This window comes from Phyllobates terribilis, unplaced genomic scaffold, assembly GCF_046119375.1.
Source record: "Phyllobates terribilis strain yellow unplaced genomic scaffold, ASM4611937v1 Scaffold_8__6_contigs__length_399053987, whole genome shotgun sequence".
NCBI lineage: Eukaryota > Metazoa > Chordata > Amphibia > Anura > Dendrobatidae > Phyllobates > Phyllobates terribilis.
In genome coordinates, this window is record NW_027362768.1 from 397,722,277 (window position 1) to 397,749,775 (window position 27,499).

The 27,499-nt window shown below is 50.1% G+C and overlaps 1 protein-coding gene across 2 annotated transcripts in view; it reads right to left on the reverse strand.

The window, feature by feature from the left end:
- Positions 1 to 223: 223 nt before the first annotated feature.
- BSN (bassoon presynaptic cytomatrix protein) overlaps positions 224 to 27,499 on the reverse strand; it is a 518,262-nt gene continuing 490,986 nt past the window's right edge. The window contains exons 10-12 of one of the 2 annotated variants that reach the window (XR_012247824.1): positions 16,298 to 16,350; positions 8,294 to 8,364; positions 224 to 4,759 (exon numbers count right to left, since the gene is read on the reverse strand). Coding sequence is in view for 1 of the 2 variants with exons in the window: in XM_073645231.1 (XP_073501332.1) it covers positions 16,310 to 16,350 (41 nt within the window). In the remaining variant the exon portion in view is untranslated. The remainder of the gene's footprint in view (positions 4,760 to 8,293; positions 8,365 to 16,297; positions 16,351 to 27,499) is intronic. The other variant, XM_073645231.1, reaches the window with a different exon arrangement.

Sequence of the window (27,499 nt, forward strand, 5' to 3'; positions counted from 1 at the left end):
CTGTGTGATCTATATAATCTATGATCTCTGTAATCTGTGTGATCTATATGATCTGTGATCTCTGCACAGTGAGTGATGAATGCTGCATGAGTTTTCCATGATGGAGTGAACCCCACTTTGTTGGATGGCATCGTGACAACTCAGTGACGGCTTGTTGTAGACTCTCTCCATAGAGATTACTGCGAATCCCCCGACCACAATGACGAGACCTGGAGACGAGACGCTCATATCAAGTTCATTTTATTCTGCGGTCACAGAAATACCTTGTAAGGGGTCAACCGATTACTGATAACGACAAGGATGTGACACAGCGATACTAGGGGCACAGCTGGACAGGGGGACACATCATTCATATACAGGGTCAGGTCATTGCACTTTGCACCACTGTAAACTTTATCATTTTATACTTTAAATAGAATTTCATATTTTATATATAGAACTTTACCATCATCTTCCTCTTACCCCTCCCCCCAACAAGACAACCCCCAAACAAAGCAAAAGTGAGAGTCACAACAGAGGATGGGTACGACCCAGAAACTGAGTTCTGGTTATCGCTCAGAGCCGCTGTCGGCCATGATGTCACGCCCTCTCTGTCTACAGGATTACAATCTCTTTATATACAAATGAAAGCACGAGCGTGACGAGTGTGGCCTCCCAGGGTGAATGCACTGGAGAGTGTGGCCTCACCTTGGAGAACAGACTGGAGAATGTGGCCTCTCGGGTTGGACAGTATGGTGGATGTGGCTTTCTAAGGTGACTGGACTGGAGGATGTGGCCTCCCAGGGTGGATCGTATGGTGTATGTGGCCCCCCGGGGTGAATGGACTGGAGGATGTGGCTTTACCTTGGAGAATAGATGGGAGGATGTGGCCTCCCAGGGTGGATAGTATGGTGGATGTGGCCTCTCGGGGTGGTTCGTATGGTGGATGTGGCCTCTCGGGGTGGATCGTATGATGGATGTGGCCTCCCAAGGTGAATAGACTGGAAGATGTGGCTTCCCCTCGGAGAACAGACTGGAGGGTGTGGCTTCAACTTGGAGAATAGACTTGAGGAGGTGGCTTCACCTCAGAGAATAGACTGGAGTATGTGGTTTCATCTCGGAGAATAGACTGGAGGATGTGGCTTCACATTGGAGAATAGACTGGAGGATGTGGCTTCACTTCGGAGAATAGACTGGAGGATGTGGCTTCACTTCGGAGAATAGACTGGAGGATGTGGCTTCACATTGGAGAATTGACTGGAGGATGTGGCTTCACTTCGGAGAATAGACTGGAGGATGTGGCTTCACCTCGGAGAATAGACTGGAGTATGTGGTTTCATCTCGGAGAATAGACTGGAGGATGTGGCTTCACAATGGAGAATAGACTGGAGGATGTGGCTTCACTTCGCAGAATAGACTGGAGGATGTGGCTTCACTTTGGAGAATAGACTGGAGGATGTGGCCTCACATTGGAGAATAGACTGGAGGATGTGGCTTCACTTCAGAGAATAGACAGGAGGATGTGGCTTCACTTCGGAGAATAGACTGGAGGATGTGGCTTCACTTCAGAGAATAGACAGGAGGATGTGGCTTCACTTCGGAGAATAGACTGGAGGATGTGGCTTCACATTGGAGAATAGACTGGAGGATGTGGCTTCTCTTCGGAGAATAGACTGGAGGATGTGGCTTCACTTCGGAGAATAGACTGGAGTATGTGGTTTCATCTCGGAGAATAGACTGGAGGATGTGGCTTCACTTCGGAGAATAGACTGGAGGATGTGGCTTCACATTGGAGAATAGACTGGAGGATGTGGCTTCACTTCGGAGAATAGACTGTAGGATGTGGCTTCACTTCGGAGAATAGACTGTAGGATGTGGCTTCACTTCGGAGAATAGACTGGAGTATGTGGTTTCATCTCGGAGAATAGACTGGAGGATGTGGCTTCACAATGGAGATTAGACTGGAGGATGTGGCTTCACCTTGGAGAATAGACTGGAGGATGTGGCTTCACTTTGGAGAATAGACTGGAGGATGTGGCTTCACTTGGGAGAATAGACTGGAGGATGTGGCTTCACTTTGGAGAATAGACTGGAGGATGTGGCTTCACATTGGAGAATATACTTGAGGAGGTGGCTTCACCTCGGAGAATAGACTGAAGGATGTGGCTTCACTTTGGAGAATAGACTGGAGGATGTGGCTTCACTTCGGAGAATAGATTGGAGGATGTGGCTTCACCTCGGAGAACAGATTGGAGGATGTGGCTTCACCTCGGAGAACAGATTGGAGGATGTGGCCTTACTATGGTGAGTGGACTGGAGAGAGTGACCTCACCAGGGTGAATGTAATGGTGGGAATGGCATCACCATGGCAGGTGGACTGGAGGATACGGCCGTAATGGGGTGAATGGAATAGAGGACATAGCTCCTTCATGGAGGACATGAGCACACCTCAGTGCTTGGACTCCGGAGTACGACCTCACCTTGTCAGATGGTTTTGGGGGGGGGGAGGGGTATGAGCTTACTGACTGGTAGGTGCTACCTCACCAATGTGGATGGACTGCAGGCATCCTCACGACAGCTGCTCATAACCTTATAATTCCTTCGCTTTTTTCTGTCATTTTTTCATCACTTTCTAATATGGGGCCATTTACATGCGGTACTGAAATACATATATACAGTGCACCCCGAGGAAGAGCAGCGACAACATCACCGACAACTGCTCCCACAACTAAGCCGATCATGACAAGAGCTCCTGCGTGCACCCCACACATTAGACCCACCCCAATATCCTCCTGCCAAGGGCAAACCCTGGAGGCCGCGGCAAAGTCTGAGGTGGATGGAGCCAACAGAGCTCCATGGGTGGCTCTCACTAATGCCCCATCATATTCTACATTCAAGGTAGGAGCAGCGACGCCGGCGTCCATCTGTCATGTGACTGGTGGGATGAACTCTTCCCTGGAGACCTGTCTGCAGGATGTGAGGACTACTCCTCCCAGCATACAGTGTTCTGTATTCTTCATGGTGATGATTCCTTTCTACACTGCCATTCTGCCGCTCATAGCTATATTTCAAGAACTTTCTAGTATCTTCCAAGGTGAATGCAATGATTCAATTGTTACGTGGTCTCCAGACATGTCCGATCCTCAACCAATGGACCCTTGTTGGAGCTGTTAGTGCTCATTCTATTGGTGGCCATTCTGGCATCGCTCGTGCTGTCGTTGGCCATCCTGGGACCACTCATGCTGTCAGTGCTCGTGCTGTTGGCGGCTGTCACGCCAGCACTTGTCCTGTCAGCGGCTGTTGCGCACTTTAGACCTTTGACCCATTAGTCTTTGTTCTCGGACCACCGTCAATCACAAGTGCACACATTGGCATATGGGGGTAATTCTGGACTACGGACACATGGGGAGATATGGGGGCAATCACTAAGATGAGATGAAAGCGTGCACAGTACAGAGCCGCGAGCCATGCATTGGGACAAGACACAAGTCGCACAGGCTATATGGCTACTAGCCTTTGGCAAAATCCTTATTGGAGTCAAACATGCCACTAACATCATACACACAGGGCTATAAACAGAGCAATGCGGGGTCACAGAGAAACCCACCTACAGCATAACATTAACTGCTGATAACTATGGAGACCACCGACCACCCTCCCCCCAGACCTGTTGCATAGACAATTAGACTTGATCATAGGATGAATGGAAGCGCGAATGGACAGACCAGCGTCAGCTCTGAGCATGCTCAACAGGACAGGGAGCGCTTCACAGCACGCAGACATGGGAGCTACGGTACAATACTGGAGCGGGTCGGGTGGGGATGGCGCATGCGGCTGGACAGACCGTCTCTGAGCATGCCCGCTGGAGATGGCTTAGGACTTGAAGTGCACAGTTTATTTGTCTTTAGAAGAGAGAGACAGGAGGACGCGCTCCCGCCATCTTGTGCTCTTTGACTGCTCTCTATTGCTTCTAGAGATTCCCAATGTGCGAAACCAATCACAAAAAACCATGAGAATGAAGCGCAATAAATTATAGATGAAGTGTGTGACAAAACCAAAGCGAGATGTTAAGGCTGCAGGACCCAACAGAGAAAAAACGCGACAGATGTGGAAGCCGCCATTGGAACGGCTCATTGATGGCTTACTGATCAGTGGCAGCTATGACTGGCCGCCATTTATTCTTGTAGGAGGCGGCCAATCAGCACGCTGCCTCTCAGTCCTATGGCCTCATGCTTCAGTAGGTGAACAGTGACCGGTCCTCACGTCTCCTCTTGGTATTTCACGGTCCTCTCCCCCTGACGGAGCAGGAGCGCAGGATACCACGTCTCAGAGATGGAATGGTGTCACAAAGTGGAGCTTGTCACTCCAAGCCCTATAATCACAGCTCCAGGGCGGAGATCTCGGGAGCACATGAAGAAATCCGGGACTATGACCTCGTGAGCACACGAAGAAATCCGGGACTTTGACCTCGGGAGCACACGAAGAAATCCAGGACTCTGACCTTGTGAGCACACGAAGAAATCCGGGACTTTGACCTTGGGAGCACACGAAGAAATCCAGGACTCTGACCTCGTGAGCACACGAAGAAATCCAGGACTCTGAGTCTAAGATCTAGGACAGAGAATAGAGGACGCCTACCGGCCGAGAAGTCCGGACCACTGGCCCCAGCGTCCCCTTATCTCCGGGGTTGTTCCTTGTGGCCTTATCTGTATTTGATCCCTGCCCGTCACTGAGGTGGGTCAGCAGCTCCACGACACGGATGTCTATATCTCCTGCAAGACTGGAAGAAACAAAGGGTTAATTGTCTCAGCATGGAAAGTGGGAAACTGTGCTGACAAACATGGCACACAGGCACTTGGACTGTCTGGGATTTGGTCCCTAGTTTCTAATAATCCACACTTTTCCATGTGCTTAGGATGTCCAGACACAATCATGGGATTCACAAGACATAGTATCATGAGATTTATAGGACACATAATCAGGAGATACACCGGACATGGGATTCACAGGACAGGGGATCATGAGATTTATAGGACACCGGATCAGGAGATACACAGGACATGGGATCATGGGATTCACAGGACATGAGATTCACAAGACACGGCATTATGAGATACACAGGGTCATGGGATTCACAGGACACAGGATCATGGCATACACAGGATGAGAAGATATACTGAACATGGGATACACGGGATCATGGGATTAACAGGACACAGGATCATGGGATTAACATGACACGGGATCATGAGATACACAGGACACAAGGTCATAGGATTCACAGGACATGGGATCAGGAGATACACAGGACATGTTATATACAAGACGGGGAATCACTGGATTCACAGGACACAAGATCATAGGAGGAATAGAACTAAGCAACAGCACGTGTGAAAAAGACTTATTTATACTAATAGATCACAGACTGCACAGGAGTCAACAGTGTGATGCAGCAGCAAAAAAGGCAAATACAATTCTGGGATGTATTAACAGAAGCATAGAGTCTAGATCACGTGAAGTAATTACCCCCCTCTACTCCTCCTTGGTCAGACCTCATCTGGATACTGTGTCCAGTTCTGGGATGTATTAGGAGAAGCATAGAGTCTGGATCACGTGAAGTAATTATCCCCTCTACTCCTCCTTGGTCAGACCTCATCTGGATACTGCGTCCAGTTCTGGGATGTATTAACAGAAGCATAGAGTCTAGATCACGTGAAGTAATTACCCCCCTCTACTCCTCCTTGGTCAGACCTCATCTGGATACTGTGTCCAGTTCTGGGAGGTATTAGGAGAAGCATAGAGTCTAGATCATGTGAAGTAATTATCCCCTCTACTCCTCCTTGGTCAGACCTCCTCTGGATACTGTGTCCAGTTCTGGGAGGTATTAGGAGAAGCATAGAGTCTAGATCACGTGAAGTAATTATCCCCTCTACTCCTCCTTGGTCAGACCTCATCTGGATACTGTGTCCAGTTCTGGGAGGTATTAGGAGAAGCATAGAGTCTAGATCACGTGAAGTCATTATCCCCCTCTACTCCTCCTTGGTCAGACCTCATCTGGATACTGTGTCCAGTTCTGGGAGGTATTAACAGAAGCATAGAGTCTAGATCACGTGAAGTCATTATCGGACTTTACTCCTCCTTGGTCAGACCTCATCTGGATACTGTGTCCAGTTCTGGGATGTAGTAACTGAAGCATAGAGTCTAGATCACGTGAAGTAATTATCTCCCTCTACTCCTCCTTGGTCAGACCTCATCTGGGTACTGTGTCCAGTTCTGGGAGGTATTAGGAGAAGCATAGAGTCTAGATCACGTGAAGTCATTATCCCCTCTACTCCTCCTTGGTCAGACCTCATCTGGATACTGTGTCCAGTTCTGGGAGGTATTAGGAGAAGCATAGAGTCTAGATCACGTGAAGTAATTACCCCCCTCTACTCCTCCTTGGTCAGACCTCATCTGGATACTGTGTCCAGTTCTGGGAGGTATTAGGAGAAGCACAGAGTCTAGATCACGTGAAGTCATTATCCCCTCTACTCCTCCTTGGTCAGACCTCATCTGGATACTGTGTCCAGTTCTGGGAGGTATTAGGAGAAGCATAGAGTCTAGATCACGTGAAGTAATTATCCCCTCTACTCCTCCTTGGTCAGACCTCATCTGGATACTGTGTCCAGTTCTGGGGGGTATTAGGAGAAGCATAGAGTCTGGATCACGTGAAGTCATTATCGCACTTTACTCCTCTTTGGTCAGACCTCATCTGGATACTGCGTCCAGTACTGGGAGGTATTAGGAGAAGCATAGAGTCTAGATCACGTGAAGTAATTACCCCCCTCTACTCCTCCTTGGTCAGACCTCATCTGGATACTATGTCCAGTTCTGGGAGGTATTAGGAGAAGCACAGAGTCTAGATCACGTGAAGTAATTATCCCCCTCTACTCCTCCTTGGTCAGACCTCATCTGGATACTGTGTCCAGTTCTGGGAGGTATTAGGAGAAGCATAGAGTCTAGATCACGTGAAGTAATTATCCCCTCTACTCCTCCTTGGTCAGACCTCATCTGGATACTGTGTCCAGTTCTGGGGGGTATTAGGAGAAGCATAGAGTCTAGATCACGTGAAGTAATTATCCCCTCTACTCCTCCTTGGTCAGACCTCATCTGGATACTGTGTCCAGTTCTGGGAGGTATTAGGAGAAGCATAGAGTCTAGATCACGTGAAGTAATTATCCCCCTCTACTCCTCCTTGGTCAGACCTCATCTGGATACTGTGTCCAGTTCTGGGAGGTATTAGGAGAAGCATAGAGTCTAGATCACGTGAAGTAATTATCCTCCTCTACTCCTCCTTGGTCAGACCTCATCTGGATACTGTGTCCAGTTCTGGGGGGTATTAGGAGAAGCATAGAGTCTAGATCACGTGAAGTCATTATCCTCCTCTACTCCTCCTTGGTCAGACCTCATCTGGATACTGTGTCCAGTTCTGGGGGGTATTAGGAGAAGCATAGAGTCTGGATCACGTGAAGTCATTATCGGTCTTTACTCCTCTTTGGTCAGACCTCATCTGGATACTGTGTACAGTTTTGGGCACATCTTAAAAAACACATTGACAAACTGGAGCAAGTTCAGAGAAGAGGAACCAGGATGATGAGCGGACTGCAAACTATACCCTACAAGGAACGGTTAAAGGATCTGGGAATGTTTAGCTTGCAAAAAAGAAGACTGAGAGGAGACTTAATAGCTGTCTAAAAATTTCTGAAGGGCTGTCACATTGTAGAGGGATCAGTTTTATTCTCATTTGCACAAGGAAAGACTAGAAGCAATGGGATGAAACTGAAAGGGAGGACACACAGATTAGATATTAGAAGACACTATGACAGTGAGGAGATCAATGAGTGGAACAGGCGGCCACGAGAGGTGGTGAGTTCCCCTTCAATGGACGTCTTCAGAGGCTGGACAGATATCTGTCTGGGATGGTTTAGTGACTCCTGCATTGAGCCGGGGGTTGGACACGAGGACCCTGAAGATCCCCTCCAACGAGAACATTGTAGGATTCTATGGGATTACCAGGACACATCGCCATTACAGATGACTGTATGATACTATATAGAAATGGCACATTTTCTTATTTCCTGGCCCAGGAGATGATGGTCGGAGGCTTCGTAAACTTTGAATGTTTTGGTGTTGGAATTTTTCATTTATGTAAAGAAAATTTCAATAAAATGTATGTTTAAAAAAGAAAACTTTCTGGGACAGAACAGACGGCATTTTTTACATGTGTCCCTGGTGTCTGCATCATGTGAACTCGTCTCAGTGTGGAGATGCTCACTTCTATACCCAGAGTCCAACGCTGCAGATAATTATTTCAGATTTCTTCATAACTGCCTTCAGATCTCCACCCTGTGTCAGAAAGAAGAAGGACAAGGTCACACCGGAGGCCATATCCCAGACAGTGACCAAGGAAGAAATAATACACAGTACAGTGGCTTGCAAAAGTATTAAACCCCCAACGCACCCTACCCTCCTTGGGACTTTTCATATTTTGCTGCCTCACAACCTGGAATTTCTCTGTTTTTTGAGGGTTTGCATCAGTTCATGTAAGGAACATGCCGACAACTGTGAACATGTAGTTTTCTTTTTATTGTGAAGCAAACAACAAATAAAGTCAGTACTTTGTAGAGCCTCCTTTTGTGGCAATTATAACTGCACGTCACTTTAGATAAGTCTCTATGAGCTTTCCACATCTGGCCACTAGGATTTTTGCCCATTCCTCAAGGCAAAACTGCTCCAGCTACTTCTGGTCAGATGTTTCCTTGTTTCCTCTGGTGAACAATAATCTTCATGTCTGACCACAGATTCTCCATTGGATTAAGGTCCTGGCTGTGACTCGGCCATTACAGAACATTTACACGTTTCCCCTTAAACCACTCGAGTGTTGCTTTAGCAGTCTGCATTGTCTTGTTGGAAGTTGAACCTACCTCCTTCCCAGTCTCAAATCACTTACAGACTGAAATAGGTTTTGCTCCAGAAAATCCCTGTATTTCGCACCATCCATCTTCCCCTCGACTTGGACCATTTTCCCTGTCCCTGCTGCTGAAAAATATCCCCATAACATGATGCTGCCACCACGTTTCTATGCGGGGATGGTGTTCCTGGAGTGATGAGCTGTGTTGGTTTGACGCCAGACATAGCATTTACCTTGGTGAAAAGTTCATTCTTGGTCTCATCTGACCACAGCACCTTCCTCCATACATTTGAGGAGTCTCCCACGTGTCTTTTGGCAAATTCAAAATGGGCCTTATAATTTTTGTGTGTAAGTAACAGTTTTTTTCTGCTCACTCTTCCATACAGGCCACCTCTGTGGAGTGTACGGCTTACTGTGGTCGTATGGACAGATACTCCAGTCTTTGCTTGTGAACTCTGCATCTCCTTCAGAGTTACCTTTGGTCTCTGTGTAGCCTCTCTGATTAATGCTCTTCTTGCCCGGGCTGAGAGTTTTGGTGGGTGCCTTCTCGTGGCAAGTTTGTTGTGGTACCATGTTCTTTCCTTTTGATGAATATGGATTTGATGGTGTCCGGGGGATCATCAGAAATTAGGATATTTTTGTAACCCAACGCTGACTTGTACTTCTCAACAACTGTGCCCCTCACTTGTTTGGAAATATCATTGGTCTTCATGGTGTTGTTTGATTAGTGGTGCCTCTTGTTAAGGTGTTGTTTAGAGATCTCCTTGGTCTTCATGGTGTTGTTTGAAGATCTCTTTGGTCTTTATGCTGTTGTTTGGTTAGTGGTGCCTCTTGTTAATGGTGTTGTTTGGAGATCTCCTTGGTCTTCATAGTGGTGTTTGGAGATCTCCTTCGTCTTTATGCTGTTGTTTGGTTAGTGGTGCCTCTTGTTAAGGTGTTGTTTGGAGATCTCCTTGGTGTTTGGTTAGTGGTGCCTCTTGTTAATGGTGCTGCAGCCGCTGTGGCCTTTCAGTAATGGTAAAGTGTATATACTGACAGACATGTGACATTAGACTGCACACAGGTGGACGTCCTGTCACTAAACATGGGATTTATGAAGGGAATTGCTTGCACTTGAAATTTGCAGGAGCTTTATAGCAAAAGGAGTGAATACATATGCACATGGCAATTTTTAGTTATTTGATACAATAAATTTAATTTAAGCCTATATTTTTCTCACTTTACTTAACCAACTTAGACTATTTAGAGCTGATGCATCACACAAATTGGATGAAAGAAATATTTACACACAGGTTGTTATGTAACAAAATAGGTAAAAAGCCAAGGGGGTGAATACTTTCGCAAGCCACTGTACATGGTCAATACACAGTCCATGGTCCATACACAGTACTTGGTCTATACACAGTACAGGGCCCATACACAGTATATGGTATATACACAGTACATGGCCTATAAGCAGTCCATGGCCAACACACAGTCCATGACACACACACACAGTCCACGGTCCACACACAGTCCACACACAGTCCACGGTCCACTCAAAGTCCATGACACACTCACAGTCCACGACACACTCACAGTCCACGACACACTCACAGTCCACGGTCCACTCAAAGTCCATGACACACTCACAGTCCACGACACACTCATAGTCCACGACACACTCACAGTCCACGACACACTCACAGTCCACGACACACTCACAGTCCACGACACACTCACAGTCCACGACACACTCTCAGTCCACGACACACTCTCAGTCCACGACACACTCTCAGTCCATGACACACTCACAGTCCACGACACACTCACAGTCCACGACACACTCTCAGTCCACGACACACTCACAGTCCACGACACACTCACAGTCCACGACACACTCTCAGTCCATTGTCCACACAGAGTCCTTGGTCCATACACAGTCCATTGCAATGATTAAAGACGCACAGACTGAAACGTGTTTGCTACGTTAATATCTCCCTGCTGGATTGTGACAAAATGCCACATAATTTTATATCTATCTAATAAAGTTATAAGGTTTTATGACGATCCTGAAGCTGGAACAACCTCCTTTTTTGTCTCTGATCCTGTTGCACTGCTGGTTTCGAGCTTCAGACTTCCACATGGGTGAGCTAACGCTTTTTCTCTTTCTTACATACACAGTCCAGGGCCCATACACAATAATAATAATAATAATTTTTATTTCTATAGCGCCAACATATTAAGCAGTGCTTTACAATTAAGTGGGGATATGTACAGACAATAAATTTAATGCAAGGTAAGACATTTTAAACAGTTACATCAGGAGCGAGGGTCCGGCTGCTCGCTGCTTACAGTCTACAAGGAAATGGGGGGACACAGTAGGTGAAAGGTGCTTGTTATTTCAGGTCAGGCAATTATAATAAGTCGGGATTATCATATAAAGCTGTATGATCCGGTCATCAGCCTGTATGTATAAGTGCAATAATCAATTACCGAGTGCAGTTATCGTGTGCATGGAGGGTGTGGAGACAGATGAACAGTAGGGAGCAGATTCTGAATGATATTTAGAAGGAGGGAACAGGGGAAGGTTAGGTTACTGAGTAGTTGAGGTGGTAGGACTGTTTAAAGAGATGGGTTTTTAAAGCGCGCTTGAAGACGTGGGGGCTAGGCATCAATCGGATCGCCTGGGGTAGAGCATTCCAGAGAACTGGCGCAGCACGAGAGAAGTCTTGGAGACGGAGGTGCGAGGTTCGGATTATGGAGGATGTTAGTCTTAGGTCGTTTGTGGAACGGAGGGCACGTGTAGGACGATAGACAGAGATGAGAGAGGAGATATAAGGCAGTGCAGAACTGTGGAGAGCTTTGTGGGTGAGAGCAATGAGTTTATATTGAACCCTGTAGCAGATGGGTAACCAGTGTAATGACTGGCACAAGGTGGAGGCATCGGTGAAGCGGCTGGACAGAAATACGACCTTGGCTGCCGCATTCAGGACGGATTGGAGAGGAGGAGAAATTTTGGTAAGAGGGAGACCGATCAGAAGAGAGTTGCAGGAGTCCAGACGAGAGTGAATAAGAGACAGTAAGAGTTTTAGCAGCTTCAAAAGTGAGAAAAGATCAGATTCTGGAGATGATTTTAAGATGCAGGTGACAAGAGCGAGTGAGTGATCGGATATAGGGAGTAAAGGAAAGGTTAGTGTCGAATATGACCCCAAGGCAGCGAGCGTGCTGCTGGGAGTTATGGTTGAACCCTCCAAGGTAATTTCGATGTTAGGTAGAGTTAGGTTAGTAGAGGGGGGAAACACAAGAAGTTCAGTTTTGGAGAGATTCAGTGTCACATAGAGGGAGGACATGATGTTAGAGACAGCGGACAGACAATCCTTGGTATTTTGTATTAGGGTAGGGGTGATGTCAGGTGAAGAGGTGTACAGTTGGGTGTCGTCGGCATAGAGATGATACTGGAACCCAAATCTGCTGACTGTTTGTCCAATAGGGGCAGTGTATAGAGAGAAGAGGAGGGGGCCTAGGACTGAGCCGTGCGGGACCCCGATAGTAAGGGGATGAGGAGAGGAAGAGGAGCCAGCAAAAGATAAGTGAAGTAGATGCAGAGAGGTAGGAGGAGAACCAGGAGAGAACGGTGTCCTTGAGCCCGATAGAGCGGAGCATAGTGAGGAGGAGCTGGTGATCCACAGTGTCAAATGTGGCAGAGAGATCCAGGAGATCAGCAGGGAGCAGTGACAATTGGATTTAGCTGTTAGTAGATCATTAGAGACTTTAGTGAGGGCAGTTTCAGTGGAGTGTAAAGAGCGGAAACCAGATTGTAGAGGGTCGAGGAGAGAGTTATCCGAGAGATAGCGGATTAGACGGGAATGGACCAGGCGTTCCAGGAGTTTAGAGATGAAAGGAAGATTAGAGACTGGTCTGTAGTTAGCAGTGCAGTTCTGCTCCAGGGATGGCTTTTTAAGTAAAGGGGTTATGATGGCATGTTTAAATGAGGAGGGAAAGATACCTGAAGAAAGAGAGAGGTTAAATATTTTAGTCAGGTGAGTGGTGACCACCGGTGAGAGGGACTGCAGGAGATGTCAAGGAATGGGGTCACTGTTGCAGGTTGTAGGCCGAGAAGAAGCGAGGAGCTGGGTAACTTCTTTTTCTGTGACAGGCTCAAAGATGGCTAGTGAGCTTGAAGAGCGGCAGGGAAGGGGATCCAGGCTCTGAGGAGATTGGGCTGAGATGTCCTGATGGATGTGGTGGATTTTTTCTAGGAAATAAGTGGCCAGATCCTCCCCGCTGAGGTTGGTGGTGGGGGCCTGTGCTTTAGGTTTCAGGAGGGACTTTAAGGTTTCGAAAAGTCGTTTTGGATTGTTGGACAGTGAAGTGATGAGGGTGGTGAAGTAGGATTGTTTGGCCAGATGAAGGGCAGAGTTATAGGTTTTGAGCATGAATTTATAGTGGATGAAGTCCTCTGATAAAAGAGATTTTCTCCACTGATGCTCAGCACACTTGAGCAACGCTGAAGACAACGTGTTTGCATCGTGTGCCAGGGCTGCCGTTGTCTGTGTCGGGTCTTTCTGCATGTAGAAGATGCGGCTTCATCTAGGGCGCTCTTCAGTGTATTGTTGTAGTGTGACAATGCTAAGTCTGGACAGGAGAAGGAGGAGATGGGGGCTAAAGATGTGTGGAGATTGTCCATAAGCTGCTGGTTATTAATGGTACGTGTATCCCTATAAGTGTGGTAAGTGGGGGTGTCCCGGGTGAGGAGACAATTCTTAACAGAGAAGGAAAGAAGGTTGTGGTCAAAGAGCGGGAGAGGGGAGTTGGTAAAGTCATCCAGCGAGCAGAGAGGGGAGAAGACAAGGTCCAGAGTATTCCCGTCTTCATGTGTAGGAGAATTTGTAAACTGTGAGAGGCTGAATGAGGAGGTTAGAGAGAGTAGATGAGAGGCAGATTGGGAGAGGGGATCATGGATGGGGATGTTAAAGTCCCCATGATGAGGGTGGGGATGACACAGGATAGAAAGTGAGGAAGCCAGGTGGCAAAGTGATCCAGGAACTGGCGGGAGGAGCCTGGAGGGCGATACACAACCGCCACTCGCAGGGAGAAGGGTTTGAGAGTCTGACAGTGTGGACTTCAAAGGAAGGAAACATAAGTGAGGGAACTGGGGGGATGACCTGCAAAGCACATTGTGATAAAAGGAGCAAACCAACATCTCCAACCTGTCTGTTCTCAGGTCTGGCAGTATGTGAAAATTTCAGCCCACCAAACGAGAGAGCAGCAGCAGCGGTGGTGTCTGACTGCTGGAAACAGGTTTCTGTAATAGCCAGAAGGTTAAGGGAATTAGAAAGGAAACAATCGTGAATGTAAGGTAGTTTGTTACACACAGACCGTGCGTTCCAGAGAGCACAATGGAAAGTGATAGGAGAGGGCATGCACTGAATGTTAATAAGATTAGCAAGGTTTCTATATGTAGCTGGAAGAGAGTGGTGTATGCTAGTGGAGGGAGGCCCAGGGGTGGGGGAGATGTCGCCAGTGACTAGGAGAAGGAGAAAAAAGAGAAAGAGCAGGTGGTGCAATGATTTGTATGAACGTTTTGAGTGCTGTATGGAGGTAGTACATGGCCTATACACAATACATGGTCCATACAAAATACATGGCCTATACACAATACATGGTCCATACACAATACATGGTCCATACACAATACATGGTCGATACACAGTCCATGGCCCACAAGCAGTCCATGACCCACGCGCAGTCCATGACCCACGCGCAGTCCATGGTCGATACACAATCCATGACCCACACACAGTGCATGGCCCACAAGCAGTCCATGGCCCACACGCCATCCATGGCCCACACGCCGTCCATGGCCCACACGCAGTCCATGGCCCACACGCCATCCATGGCCCACACGCAGTCCATGGCCCACACGTAGTCCATGGCCCATACACAGTGCATGGTTGATACACAATCCATGACACACACACAGTACATGGCCCATACACAGTACATGACACACACACAGCCCATGAACCACACACAGTCATGACCCATACACAGTCCATGGTCAAGTCACAATCCATGGCCCACACACAGTCCATGGCCCACACACAGTCCATGGCCCACACACAGTCCATGGCCCACACACACAGTCCATGGTCAAGTCACAATCCATGGCCCACACACACAGTCCATGACCCACACACACAGTCCATGGCCCACACACAGTCCATGGCCCACACATAGTCCATGGCCCACACATACAGTCCATGACCCACACACACAGTCCATGACCCACACACAGTCCATGACCCACACACACAGTCCATGGTTGATACACAATCCATGACCCACACACAGTCCATGACCCACACGCAGGCCATGGTCGATACACAATCCATGGCCCACACGCAGTCCATGGCCCACACGCAGTCCATGGCCCACACGCAGTCCATGGCTTACACGCAGTCCATGTCTCACACGCAGTCCATGGAACACACGGAGTCCATGACATACAGACAGTACATGACACACACACACAGCCCATGAACCACACACAGTCCATGACCAATAAACAGTCCATGGTCAAGTCACAATCCATGGCCCACACACAGTCCATGGCCCACACACACAGTCCATGGCCCACACACACAGTCCATGGCCCACGCGCAGTTCATGGCCCACGCGCAGTTCATGGCCCATGAGCAGTCCATGGCCCACGCGCAGTCCATGACGTACAGACAGTACATGACACACACACACAGCCCATGAACCACACACAGTCCATGGCCCACACACAGTCCATGGCCCACACACAGTCCATGGTCAACACACAGTCCATGGTCCACACACAGTCCATGGCCCACACACTGTCCATGGCCCACACACTGTCCATGGCCCACACACACAGTCCATGACCCACACACACAGTCCATGACCCACACACACAGTCCATGACCCACACACTGTCCCTGGCCCACACACTGTCCATGGCCCACATACAGTGCATGGTCGATACACAATCCATGACACACACACAGTACATGGCCCATACACAGTACATGACATACACACACAGCCCATGAACCACACACAGTCCATGACCCACACACAGTCCATGGTCCACACACAGTCCATGGCCCACACATACAGTCCATGACCCACACACACAGTCCATGACCCACACACACAGTCCATGGCTTATACCATTTCCATAGCTCATACAAATGATGTACGGGTCTGACACGGTATACGGCTCACGCACATAGTATACGGCTCACGCACATAGTATACGGCTCACACATCACTATTCTCCTAGTTATTTGTGATTTGTGTAAAATTCACCAAGAGGAAAATATTCTGACCCCAAACCTGGATCCGGTGGAGACTCACCTCTGACCGCGCTCACCAGAAGGAGGAAAACTTCTTGCCGAAAGCAGACACGGCTGAAAAGAGAGAACAGAAATGTCACTAAGAGCAGCAAGTACAGGATGTGCGAGGAGGATCACATGTATGAGGAGGAGGATCACGTGTATGACGTATGAGGAGGAAGATCACATGTATGATGTATGAGGAGGAGGATCACATGTATGAGGAGGAGGATCACGTGTATGACGTATGAGGAGGAGGATCACATGTATGATGTATGAGGAGGAGGATCACGTGTATGACGTATGAGGAGGAGGATCACGTGTATGATGTATGAGGAGGAGGATCACGTGTATGATGTATGAGGAGGAGGATCACGTGTATGACGTATGAGGAGGAGGATCACATGTATGATGTATGAGGAGGAGGATCACGTGTATGATGTATGAGGAGGAGGATCACGTGTATGACGTGTGAGGAGGAGGATCACATGTAAGATGTATGAGGAGGAGGATCACATGTATGATGTATGAGGAGGAGGATCACGTGTATGATGTATGAGGATCACGTGTATGACGTGTGAGGAGGAGGATCACATGTAAGATGTATGAGGAGGAGGATCACATGTATGATGTATGAGGAGGATCACGTGTATGATGTATGAGGAGGAGGATCACGTGTATGATGTATGAGGAGGAGGATCACGTGTATGACGTATGAGGAGGAGGATCACGTGTATGACGTATGAGGAGGAGGATCACGTGTATGATGTATGAGGGGGAGGATCACGTGTATGAGGAGGAGGATCACGTGTGTACAACCACTAGAACCACAGTCTTGAGTGCAAAAACCGGTAGGTCAGTAATAAAATTCATGTCCTGCTAGGGATAGGTAGCGGAAGAAGAGGACCAGACGGACGGGTATGCGAAACCTTAGAACGCGCGCAAATACTACAAGCAGCTACGTGTTCAACCACATCCCGATGCAACCCCGGCCACCAAAAACGATGAGAGAGGAGGTCCGCGGGGGCCTTACCACCTGGATGACCAGCAAGCACAGAGTTATGATGTTCCTTAATCCTTTCACAACCCTGGGATTTTCATTTTTTGCGTTTTCGTTTTTTGCTCCCCTTGTTCCCAGAGCCATAGCGTTTTTATTTTTTGGTCAATATGGCCATGTGAGGGCTTATTTTTTGCGGGACGAGTTGTACTTTTGAACGACATTACTGGTTTTACCATATCATGTGCTGGAAAACGGGAAAAAAATTCCAAGTGCGGTAAAATTGCAAAAAAAGTGCAATACCACAGATTTTTTTTTACATTTTTCTTTCCACGTTCACTGACTGCTAAAACTGCCCCGCCATCATTATTCTCCAGGTCATTACGAGTTCGTAGACACCAAACATGTACAGGTTCTTTTTTTAGTTAAGTGGTGAAAAAAAATTACAAAGTTTGTTAAAAACAAAAATGGCGCCACTTTCCGAGACCCGATGTTTTGATCGCCCGTTATTGCAGTTTATTGCAATTTTGCGGCGACCAAAACACCTAATTCTGGCGTTTATAATTTTTTCTCGTTACGCCGTTTACAGATCGGATTAATTATTTTTTTATATTGATAGATCGGGCGATTCTGAACCCAGCGATACCAAATATGTCTATGTGGGTTTTTTTTTTTATTATGATTTTATTTTGAATGGGGCAAAAGGGGGGTGATTTAAACTTTTATATATTTTTTAATTTTTTAAATATTTTTTAAAACCATTTTTTTTCTCTTTTTTCATGTTTGTATAGACTCCATAGGAGACTAGAAGCAGCAATTACCTGATCGCCTCTGCTACATAGAGGTGATGAGCAGATCGCCTCTATGTAGCAGAAATGCTCCTGTACTATGAGCGCCAACCACTAGGTGGAACTCATAGCGATCAGCTCATGACAACCACTGGAGTCTGCTGCAGACCCCGGGTTGTCATGCTCATGCATTGATGACCAGCGATCACGTGACGGGGTCACTGATGGGCGGGGTAAGAATGTCCCTGATGATGTATCCATGTTCTAAGAATGGTCCTGTTGCTGTATTATGGTTCTAAGAATGTTCCTTATGATGTATTCATGTATTGATGTTGGTTGTGTTGATGTATTCATGCGCTGATGTATTCACGTACTGATGGTTGTTCTTGTAATGTATTCATGAACTGATGGTGGTTCTGGTACTGTATTCATGTATCAATTATGGTTCTGGTGATGTATTAATTTAATGAGGATGGTTCTGGCGCTGTTTCCATGTAATGGTTATGGGGATGTATTCATGTACTAATGTTGGTTAGGTGCTGTATCCATGTACTGATGGTGGATCTGGTGATATTCATGTACTAATGGTGGATATGAGGATGTATTCATGTACTGATTATGGTTCTGATGATGTATACATGTACTTATGATGGTTCTGGTGATCTATTCATGTATTAATTATGGCTATGGTTATGGATTAATTTACTGATGGTGATTCTCGTGATATATTCATGTACTGATGGTGGTTCTTGTTATGTACTCATGTACTGATGGTGGTTCTGGTGATGTACCCATGTACTACTGGTGGTTCTGATAATGTATTCATTTACTGATTATGGTTCTGTATCCATATACTGATTAAAGTTCTGGTGATATTTCCATGTAACGAAGTGTTTGACTAAAGCCCAATTTAGATAGCTGGCAGCTATCGAGCTCAGCTCTGCCGTAAACAGGAGCGCTCGTTTGCCAAGCGCTCCTGTGCTCTCTATGAGTGAACAGCTGCTAGACATCTCTGGTAGCTGCTTATCCCTTAAGGATCTACAAGCTGAAATCGAACATGCAGGATCCTTATCTACCCTGACAATATCAATCAGAGGCACCCATACACATTAAAGTGTCGTCTGAATCAAATGATATTGGCAGGTTTGGCCAACGTTAAGTAGCTGATGCCCCTATACATATTAGACTATCGAAAGGCTCTTTTAGGGTACGTGCACACGGTGTCTGTGAACCAAGTCATTTTTTCAGGCAGAAGATGCTTCAGGACATGCTAGTGTCTTTTGTCCTGAATCGACTTTTTTTGCATTTTGTCGGCTTTTTAACTTTTTTTGCATTTTGTCGGCTTTTTATATAAATTGTATTGAACAAACTAAAAAGGCTAAAAGTGACTACCCAAATAATGGACCAGAAACTTCTTTTAACCACATCGTGTTTTTGGAAACCTGAAGTGGTTAAAAGAAGCTGTAAAGTCTAAACATTTCCACTACAATGTAAAAACTGCTTGCTCTGCATACAGTATATAAAAAAAAGAGAGTACACCCCCCATTTTTGTAAATATCATATCTTTTCATGGGACAACACTGAAGATCTGATACTTTGATACAATGTACAGTAGTCCGTGTACAGCTCATCACACAGCCATTAATGTCTAAACCGCTGGCAAAATAAGTGAGTACACCCCTAAGTCAAAATGGCCAAATTGTGCCCAATTAGTTATTTTCCCTCCCCGGTGTCACAAAGTCTCAGGTGTGAATGGGGATCAAGTGTGGTCAATGTGGCGTTATCGCTCTGACACTCTCATACCGGTCACTGGAGTTCATCATGGCTCCTCATGGCCAAGAACTTTCTGAGGTTCTGAAAAAAAGAATTGTTGCTTCAACCAAAAGATGCCGAGGCCAAAAGAAGATCGCTGACACCTTACACGGAGCTGCAGGACGGGGCCAAGACCATCCAGCGGTGGAACAAGTCAGGGTCCGCTCAGCGCCGGCCTCGCCATGGACGACCACAGGAGTGAGTGCACGAGCAGCGCCATCCAGAGGCCGTCTGCTGAGAAGAGACGGAGGAGTGCTGCCTGCATTGCTGCAGAGGGTGGGGGGTCCGCCTGTCACTGCTCAGACCATACACAGTGCTGCAGAGGGTGGGGGGTCCGCCTGTCACTGCTCAGACCATACACAGTGCTGCAGAGGGTGGGGGGTCCGCCTGTCACTGCTCAGACCATACACAGTGCTGCAGAGGGTGGGGGGTCCGCCTGTCAGTGCTCAGACCATACACAGTGCTGCAGAGGGTGGGGGGTCCGCCTGTCACTGCTCAGACCATACACAGTGCTGCAGAGGTTACAGGGGTGGGGGGTCCGTCTGTAACTGCTCAGACCATACACAGTGCTGCAGAGGTTACAGGGGTGGGGGGTCCGCCTGTAACTGCTCAGACCATACACATTGCTGCAGAGGTTACAGGAGTGGGGGGTCCGCCTGTCATTGCTCAGACCATACACATTGCTGCAGAGGTTACAGGGGTGGGGGGTCCGCCTGTCAGTGATCAGACCATACACATTGCTGCAGAGGTTACAGGGGTGGGGGGTCCGCCTGTCAGTGCTCAGACCATACACATTGCTGCAGAGGTTACAGGGGTGGGGGGTCCGCCTGTCAGTGATCAGACCATACACATTGCTGCAGAGGTTACAGGGGTGGGGGGTCCGCCTGTCAGTGCTCAGACCATACACATTGCTGCAGAGGTTACAGGGGTGGGGGGTCCGCCTGTCAGTGATCAGACCATACACATTGCTGCAGAGGTTACAGGGGTGGGGGTCCGCCTGTCATTGCTCAGACCATATACATTGCTGCAGAGGTTACAGGGGTGGGGGGTCCGCCTGTCAGTGATCAGACCATACACATTGCTGCAGAGGTTACAGGGGTGGGGGGTCCGCCTGTCAGTGCTCAGACCATACACATTGCTGCAGAGGTTACAGGGGTGGGGGGTCCGCCTGTCAGTGATCAGACCATACACATTGCTGCAGAGGTTACAGGGGTGGGGGGTCCGCCTGTCAGTGCTCAGACCATACACATTACTGCAGAGGTTACAGGGGTGGAGGGTCCGCCTGTCAGTGCTCAGACCATACACATTGCTGCAGAGGTTACAGGGGTGGGGGGTCCGCTTGTCAGTGCTCAGACCATACACATTGCTGCAGAGGTTACAGGGGTGGGGGGGTCCGCCTGTCAGTGCTCAGACCATACACATTACTGCAGAGGTTACAGGGGTGGGGGGTCCGCCTGTCAGTGCTCAGACCATACACATTGCTGCAGAGGTTACAGGGGTGGGGGGGTCCGCCTGTCAGTGCTCAGACCATACACATTACTGCAGAGGTTACAGGGGTGGGGGGTCCGCCTGTCAGTGCTCAGACCATACACATTACTGCAGAGGTTACAGGGGTGGGGGGTCCGCCTGTCAGTGCTCAGACCATACACATTACTGCAGAGGTTACAGGGGTGGGGGGTCCGCCTGTCAGTGCTCAGACCATACACATTGCTGCAGAGGTTACAGGGGTGGGGGGTCCGCCTGTCAGTGCTCAGACCATACACATTACTGCAGAGGTTACAGGGGTGGGGGGGCCGCCTGTCAGTGCTCAGACCATACACATTACTGCAGAGGTTACAGGGGTGGGGGGTCCGCCTGTCAGTGCTCAGACCATACACATTGCTGCAGAGGTTACAGGGGTGGGGGGTCCGCCTGTCAGTGCTCAGACCATACACATTGCTGCAGAGGTTACAGGGGTGGGGGGTCCGCCTGTCAGTGCTCAGACTATACACATTGCTGCAGAGGTTACAGGGGTGGGGGGTCCGCCTGTCAGTGATCAGACCATACACATTGCTGCAGAGGTTACAGGGGTGGGGGGTCCGCCTGTCAGTGCTCAGACCATACACATTGCTGCAGAGGTTACAGGGGTGGGGGGTCCGCCTGTCACTGATCAGACCATACACATTGCTGCAGAGGTTACAGGGGTGGGGAGTCCGCCTGTCAGTGCTCAGACCATACACATTGCTGTAGAGGTTACAGGGGTGGGGGGTCCGCCTGTCAGTGCTCAGACCATACACATTGCTGCAGAGGTTACAGGGGTGGGGGGTCCGCCTGTCAGTGATCAGACCATACACATTGCTGCAGAGGTTACAGGGGTGGGGGGTCCGCCTGTCAGTGCTCAGACCATACACATTACTGCAGAGGTTACAGGGGTGGGGGGTCCGCCTGTCAGTGATCAGACCATACACATTGCTGCAGAGGTTACAGGGGTGGGGGGTCCGCCTGTCAGTGCTTAGACCATACACATTGCTGCAGAGGTTACAGGGGTGGGGGGTCCGCCTGTCACTGATCAGACCATACACATTGCTGCAGAGGTTACAGGGGTGGGGGGTCCGCCTGTCAGTGCTCAGACCATACACATTGCTGTAGAGGTTACAGGGGTGGGGGGTCCGCCTGTCAGTGCTCAGACCATACACATTACTGCAGAGGTTACAGGGGTGGGGGGTCTGCCTGTCAGTGCTCAGACCATACACATTGCTGCAGAGGTTACAGGGGTGGGGGGTCCGCCTGTCAGTGATCAGACCATACACATTGCTGCAGAGGTTACAGGGGTGGGGGGTCCGCCTGTCAGTGCTCAGACCATACACATTGCTGCAGAGGTTACAGGGGTGGGGGGTCCGCCTGTCAGTGATCAGACCATACACATTGCTGCAGAGGTTACAGGGGTGGGGGGTCCGCCTGTCAGTGATCAGACCATACACATTGCTGCAGAGGTTACAGGAGTGGGGGGTCCGCCTGTCATTGCTCAGAGCATACACATTGCTGCAGAGGTTACAGGGGTGGAGGGTCCGCCTGTCAGTGCTCAGACCATACACATTGCTGCAGAGGTTACAGGGGTGGGGGGTCCGCCTGTCAGTGCTCAGACCATACACATTGCTGCAGAGGTTACAGGGGTGGGGGTCCGCCTGTCAGTGCTCAGACTATACACATTACTGTAGAGGTTACAGGGGTGGGGGGTCCGCCTGTCAGTGCTCAGACCATACACATTGCTGCAGAGGTTACAGGGGTGGGGGGTCCGCCTGTCAGTGCTCAGACCATACACATTGCTGCAGAGGTTACAGGGGTGGGGGGTCCGCCTGTCAGTGCTCAGACCATACACATTGCTGCAGAGGTTACAGGGGTGGGGGGTCCGCCTGTCAGTGCTCAGACCATACACACTGCTGCAGAGGTTACAGGGGTGGGGGGTCCGCCTGTCAGTACTCAGACCATACACATTGCTGCAGAGGTTACAGGGGTGGGGGGTCCGCCTGTCAGTGCTCAGACCATACACATTGCTGCAGAGGTTACAGGGGTGGGGGGTCCGCCTGTCAGTGCTCAGACCATACACACTGCTGCAGAGGTTACAGGGGTGGCGGGTCCGCCTGTCAGTGCTCAGACCATACACATTGCTGCAGAGGTTACAGGGGTGTAGGGTCCGCCTGTCAGTGCTCAGACCATACACATTGCTGCAGAGGTTACAGGGGTGGGGGGTCCGCCTGTCAGTGCTCAGACCATACACATTACTGTAGAGGTTACAGGGGTGGGGGGTCCGCCTGTCAGTGCTCAGACCATACACATTGCTGCAGAGGTTACAGGGGTGGGGGGTCCGCCTGTCAGTGCTCAGACCATACACATTGCTGCAGAGGTTACAGGGGTGGGGGGTCCGCCTGTCAGTGCTCAGACCATACACATTGCTGCAGAGGTTACAGGGGTGGGGGGTCCGCCTGTCAGTGCTCAGACCATACACACTGCTGCAGAGGTTACAGGGGTGGGGGGTCCGCCTGTCAGTACTCAGACCATACACATTGCTGCAGAGGTTACAGGGGTGTAGGGTCCGCCTGTCAGTGCTCAGACCATACACATTACTGCAGAGGTTACAGGGGTGGAGGGTCCGCCTGTCAGTGCTCAGACCACACACATTACTGTAGAGGTTACAGGGGTGGGGGGTCCGTCTGTCAGTGCTCAGACCATACACATTGCTGCAGAGGTTACAGGGGTGGGGGGTCCGCCTGTCAGTGCTCAGACCATACACAATGCTGCAGAGGTTACAGGGGTGGGGGGTCCGCCTGTCAGTGCTCAGACCATACACATTGCTGTAGAGGTTACAGGGGTGGGGGGTCCGCCTGTCAGTGCTCAGACCATACACATTGCTGTAGAGGTTACAGGGGTGGGGGGTCCGCCTGTCAGTGCTCAGACCATACACATTGCTGCAGAGGTTACAGGGGTGGGGGGGTCCGCCTGCCAGTGCTCAGACCATACACATTGCTGCAGAGGTTACAGGGGTGGGGGGTCCGACTGTCAGTGCTCAGACCATACACATTGCTGCAGAGGTTACAGGAGTGGGGGGTCCGCCTGCCAGTGCTCAGACCATACACATTGCTGCAGAGGTTACAGGGGTGGGGGGTCCGCCTGCCAGTGCTCAGACCATACACATTGCTGCAGAGGTTACAGGGGTCGGGGGTCCGTCTGTCAGTGCTCAGACCATACACATTGCTGCAGAGGTTAAAGGGGTGGGGGGTCCGCCTGTCAGTGCTCAGACCATACACATTGCTGCAGACGTTACAGGGGTGGGGGGTCCGCCTGTCAGTGATCAGACCATACACATTGCTGCAGACGTTACAGGGGTGGGGGGTCCGCCTGTCAGTGCTCAGACCATACACATTACTGCAGAGGTTACAGGGGTGGGGGGTCCGCCTGTCAGTGCTCAGACCATACACATTGCTGCAGAGGTTACAGGGGTGGGGGGTCCGCCTGTCACTGCTCAGACCATACACATTAATGTAGAGGTTACAGGGGTGGGGGGTCCGCCAGTCAGTGTTCAGACCATACACATTGCTACAGAGGTTACAGGGGTGGGGGGTCCACCTGTCAGTGCTCAGACCATACACATTACTGCAGAGGTTACAGGGGTGGGGGGTCCGCCTGTCAGTGCTCAGACCATACACATTACTGCAGAGGTTACAGGGGTGGGGGGTCCGCCTGTCACTGCTCAGACCATACACATTACTGCAGAGGTTACAGGTGTGGGGGGTCCGCCTGTCAGTGCTCAGACGGTACACATTGCTGCTGAGGTTACAGGGGTGGGGGGTCCTCCTGTCAGTGCTCAGACCATACACATTGCTGCAGAGGTTACAGGGGTGGGGGGTCCGCCTGTTAGTGCTCAGACCATACACATTGCTGCAGAGGTTACAGGGGTGGAGGGTCCGCCTGTCAGTGATCAGACCATACACATTGCTGTAGAGGTTACAGGGGTGGGGGGTCCGCCTGTCAGTGATCAGACCATACACATTGCTGCAGAGGTTACAGGGGTGGGGGCTCCGCCTGTCAGTGCTCAGACCATACACATTGCTGCAGAGGTTACAGGGGTGGAGGGTCCGCCTGTCAGTGATCAGACCATACACATTGCTGCAGAGGTTACAGGGGTGGAGGGTCCGCCTGTCAGTGCTCAGACCATACACATTGCTGCAGAGGTTACAGGGGTGGAGGGTCCGCCTGTCAGTGCTCAGACCATACACATTGCTGCAGAGGTTACAGGGGTGGGGGGTCCGCCTGTCACTGCTCAGACCATACACATTGCTGCAGAGGTTACAGGGGTGGGGGGTCCGCCTGTCAGTGATCAGACCATACACATTGCTGCAGAGGTTACAGGGGTGGGGGGTCCGCCTGTCAGTGATCAGATCATACACATTGCTGTAGAGGTTACAGGAGTGGGGGGTCCGCCTGTTACTGCTCAGACCATACACATTGCTGCAGAGGTTACAGGGGTGGGGGGTCCGCCTGTCAGTGCTCAGACCATATACATTGCTGCAGAGGTTACAGGGGTGGGGGCTCCGCCTGTCAGTGCTCAGACCATACACATTGCTGCAGAGGTTACAGGGGTGGGGGGTCCGCCTGTCAGTGCTCAGACCATACACATTACTGCAGAGGTTACAGGGGTGGGGGGTCCGCCTGTTAGTGCTCAGACCATACACATTACTGCAGAGGTTACAGGGGTGGGGGGTCCGCCTGTCAGTGCTCAGACCATACACATTGCTGCAGAGGTTACAGGGGTGGGGGGTCCGTCTGTCAGTGATCAGACCATACACATTGCTGCAGAGGTTACAGGGGTGGGGGGTCTGCCTGTCAGTGCTCAGACCATACACATTGCTGCAGAGGTTACAGGGGTGGGGGGTCCGCCTGTCACTGCTCAGACCATACACATTGCTGCAGAGGTTACAGGGGTGGGGGGTCCGCCTGTCAGTGCTCAGACCATACACATTGCTGCAGAGGTTACAGGGGTGGGGGGTCCGCCTGTCAGTGCTCAGACCATACACATTACTGCAGAGGTTACAGGGGTGGGGGGTCCGCCTGTCAGTGCTCAGACCGTACACATTGCTGCAGAGGTTACAGGGGTGGGGGTCCGCCTGTCAGTGCTCAGACCATACACACTGCTGCAGAGGTTACAGGGGTGGGGGTCCGCCTGTCAGTGCTCAGACCATACACATTGCTGCAGAGGTTACAGGGGAGGGGGGTCCGCCTGTCAGTGCTCAGACCATAAACATTGCTGCAGAGGTTACAGGGGTGGGGGGTCCGACTGTCAGTGCTCAGACCATACACATTGCTGCAGAGGTTACAGGGGTGGGGGGTCCGCCTGTCAGTGCTCAGACCATACACATTGCTGTAGAGGTTACAGGGGTGGGGGGTCCGTCTGTCAGTGCTCAGACCATACACATTACTGCAGAGGTTACAGGGGTGGGGGGTCCGCCTGTCAGTGCTCAGAACATACACATTGCTGCAGAGGTTACAGGGGTGGGGGGTCCGCCTGTCAGTGCTCAGACCATACACATTGCTGCAGAGGTTACAGGGGTGGGGGGTCCGTCTGTCAGTGCTCAGACCATACACAATGCTGCAGAGGTTACAGGGGTGGGGGGTCCGCCTGTCAGTGCTCAGACCATACACATTGCTGCAGAGGTTACAGGGGTGGGGGGTCCGCCTGTCAGTGCTCAGACCATACACATTGCTGCAGAGGTTACAGGGGTGGGGGGTCCGCCTGTCAGTGCTCAGACCATACACATTGCTGCAGAGCTTACAGGGGTGGGGGGTCCGCCTGTCAGTGCTCAGACCATACACAATGCTGCAGAGGTTACAGGGGTGGGGGGTCCGCCTGTCAGTGCTCAGACCATACACATTGCTGCAGAGGTTACAGGGGTGGGGGGTCCGCCTGTCAGTGCTCAGACCATACACATTGCTGCAGAGGTTACAGGGGTGGGGGGTCCGACTGTCAGTGCTCAGACCATACACATTGCTGCAGAGGTTACAGGGGTGGGGGGTCCGCCTGTCAGTGCTCAGACCATACACCTTGCAGCAGAGGTTACAGGGGTGGGGGGTCCGCCTGTCAGTGCTCAGACCA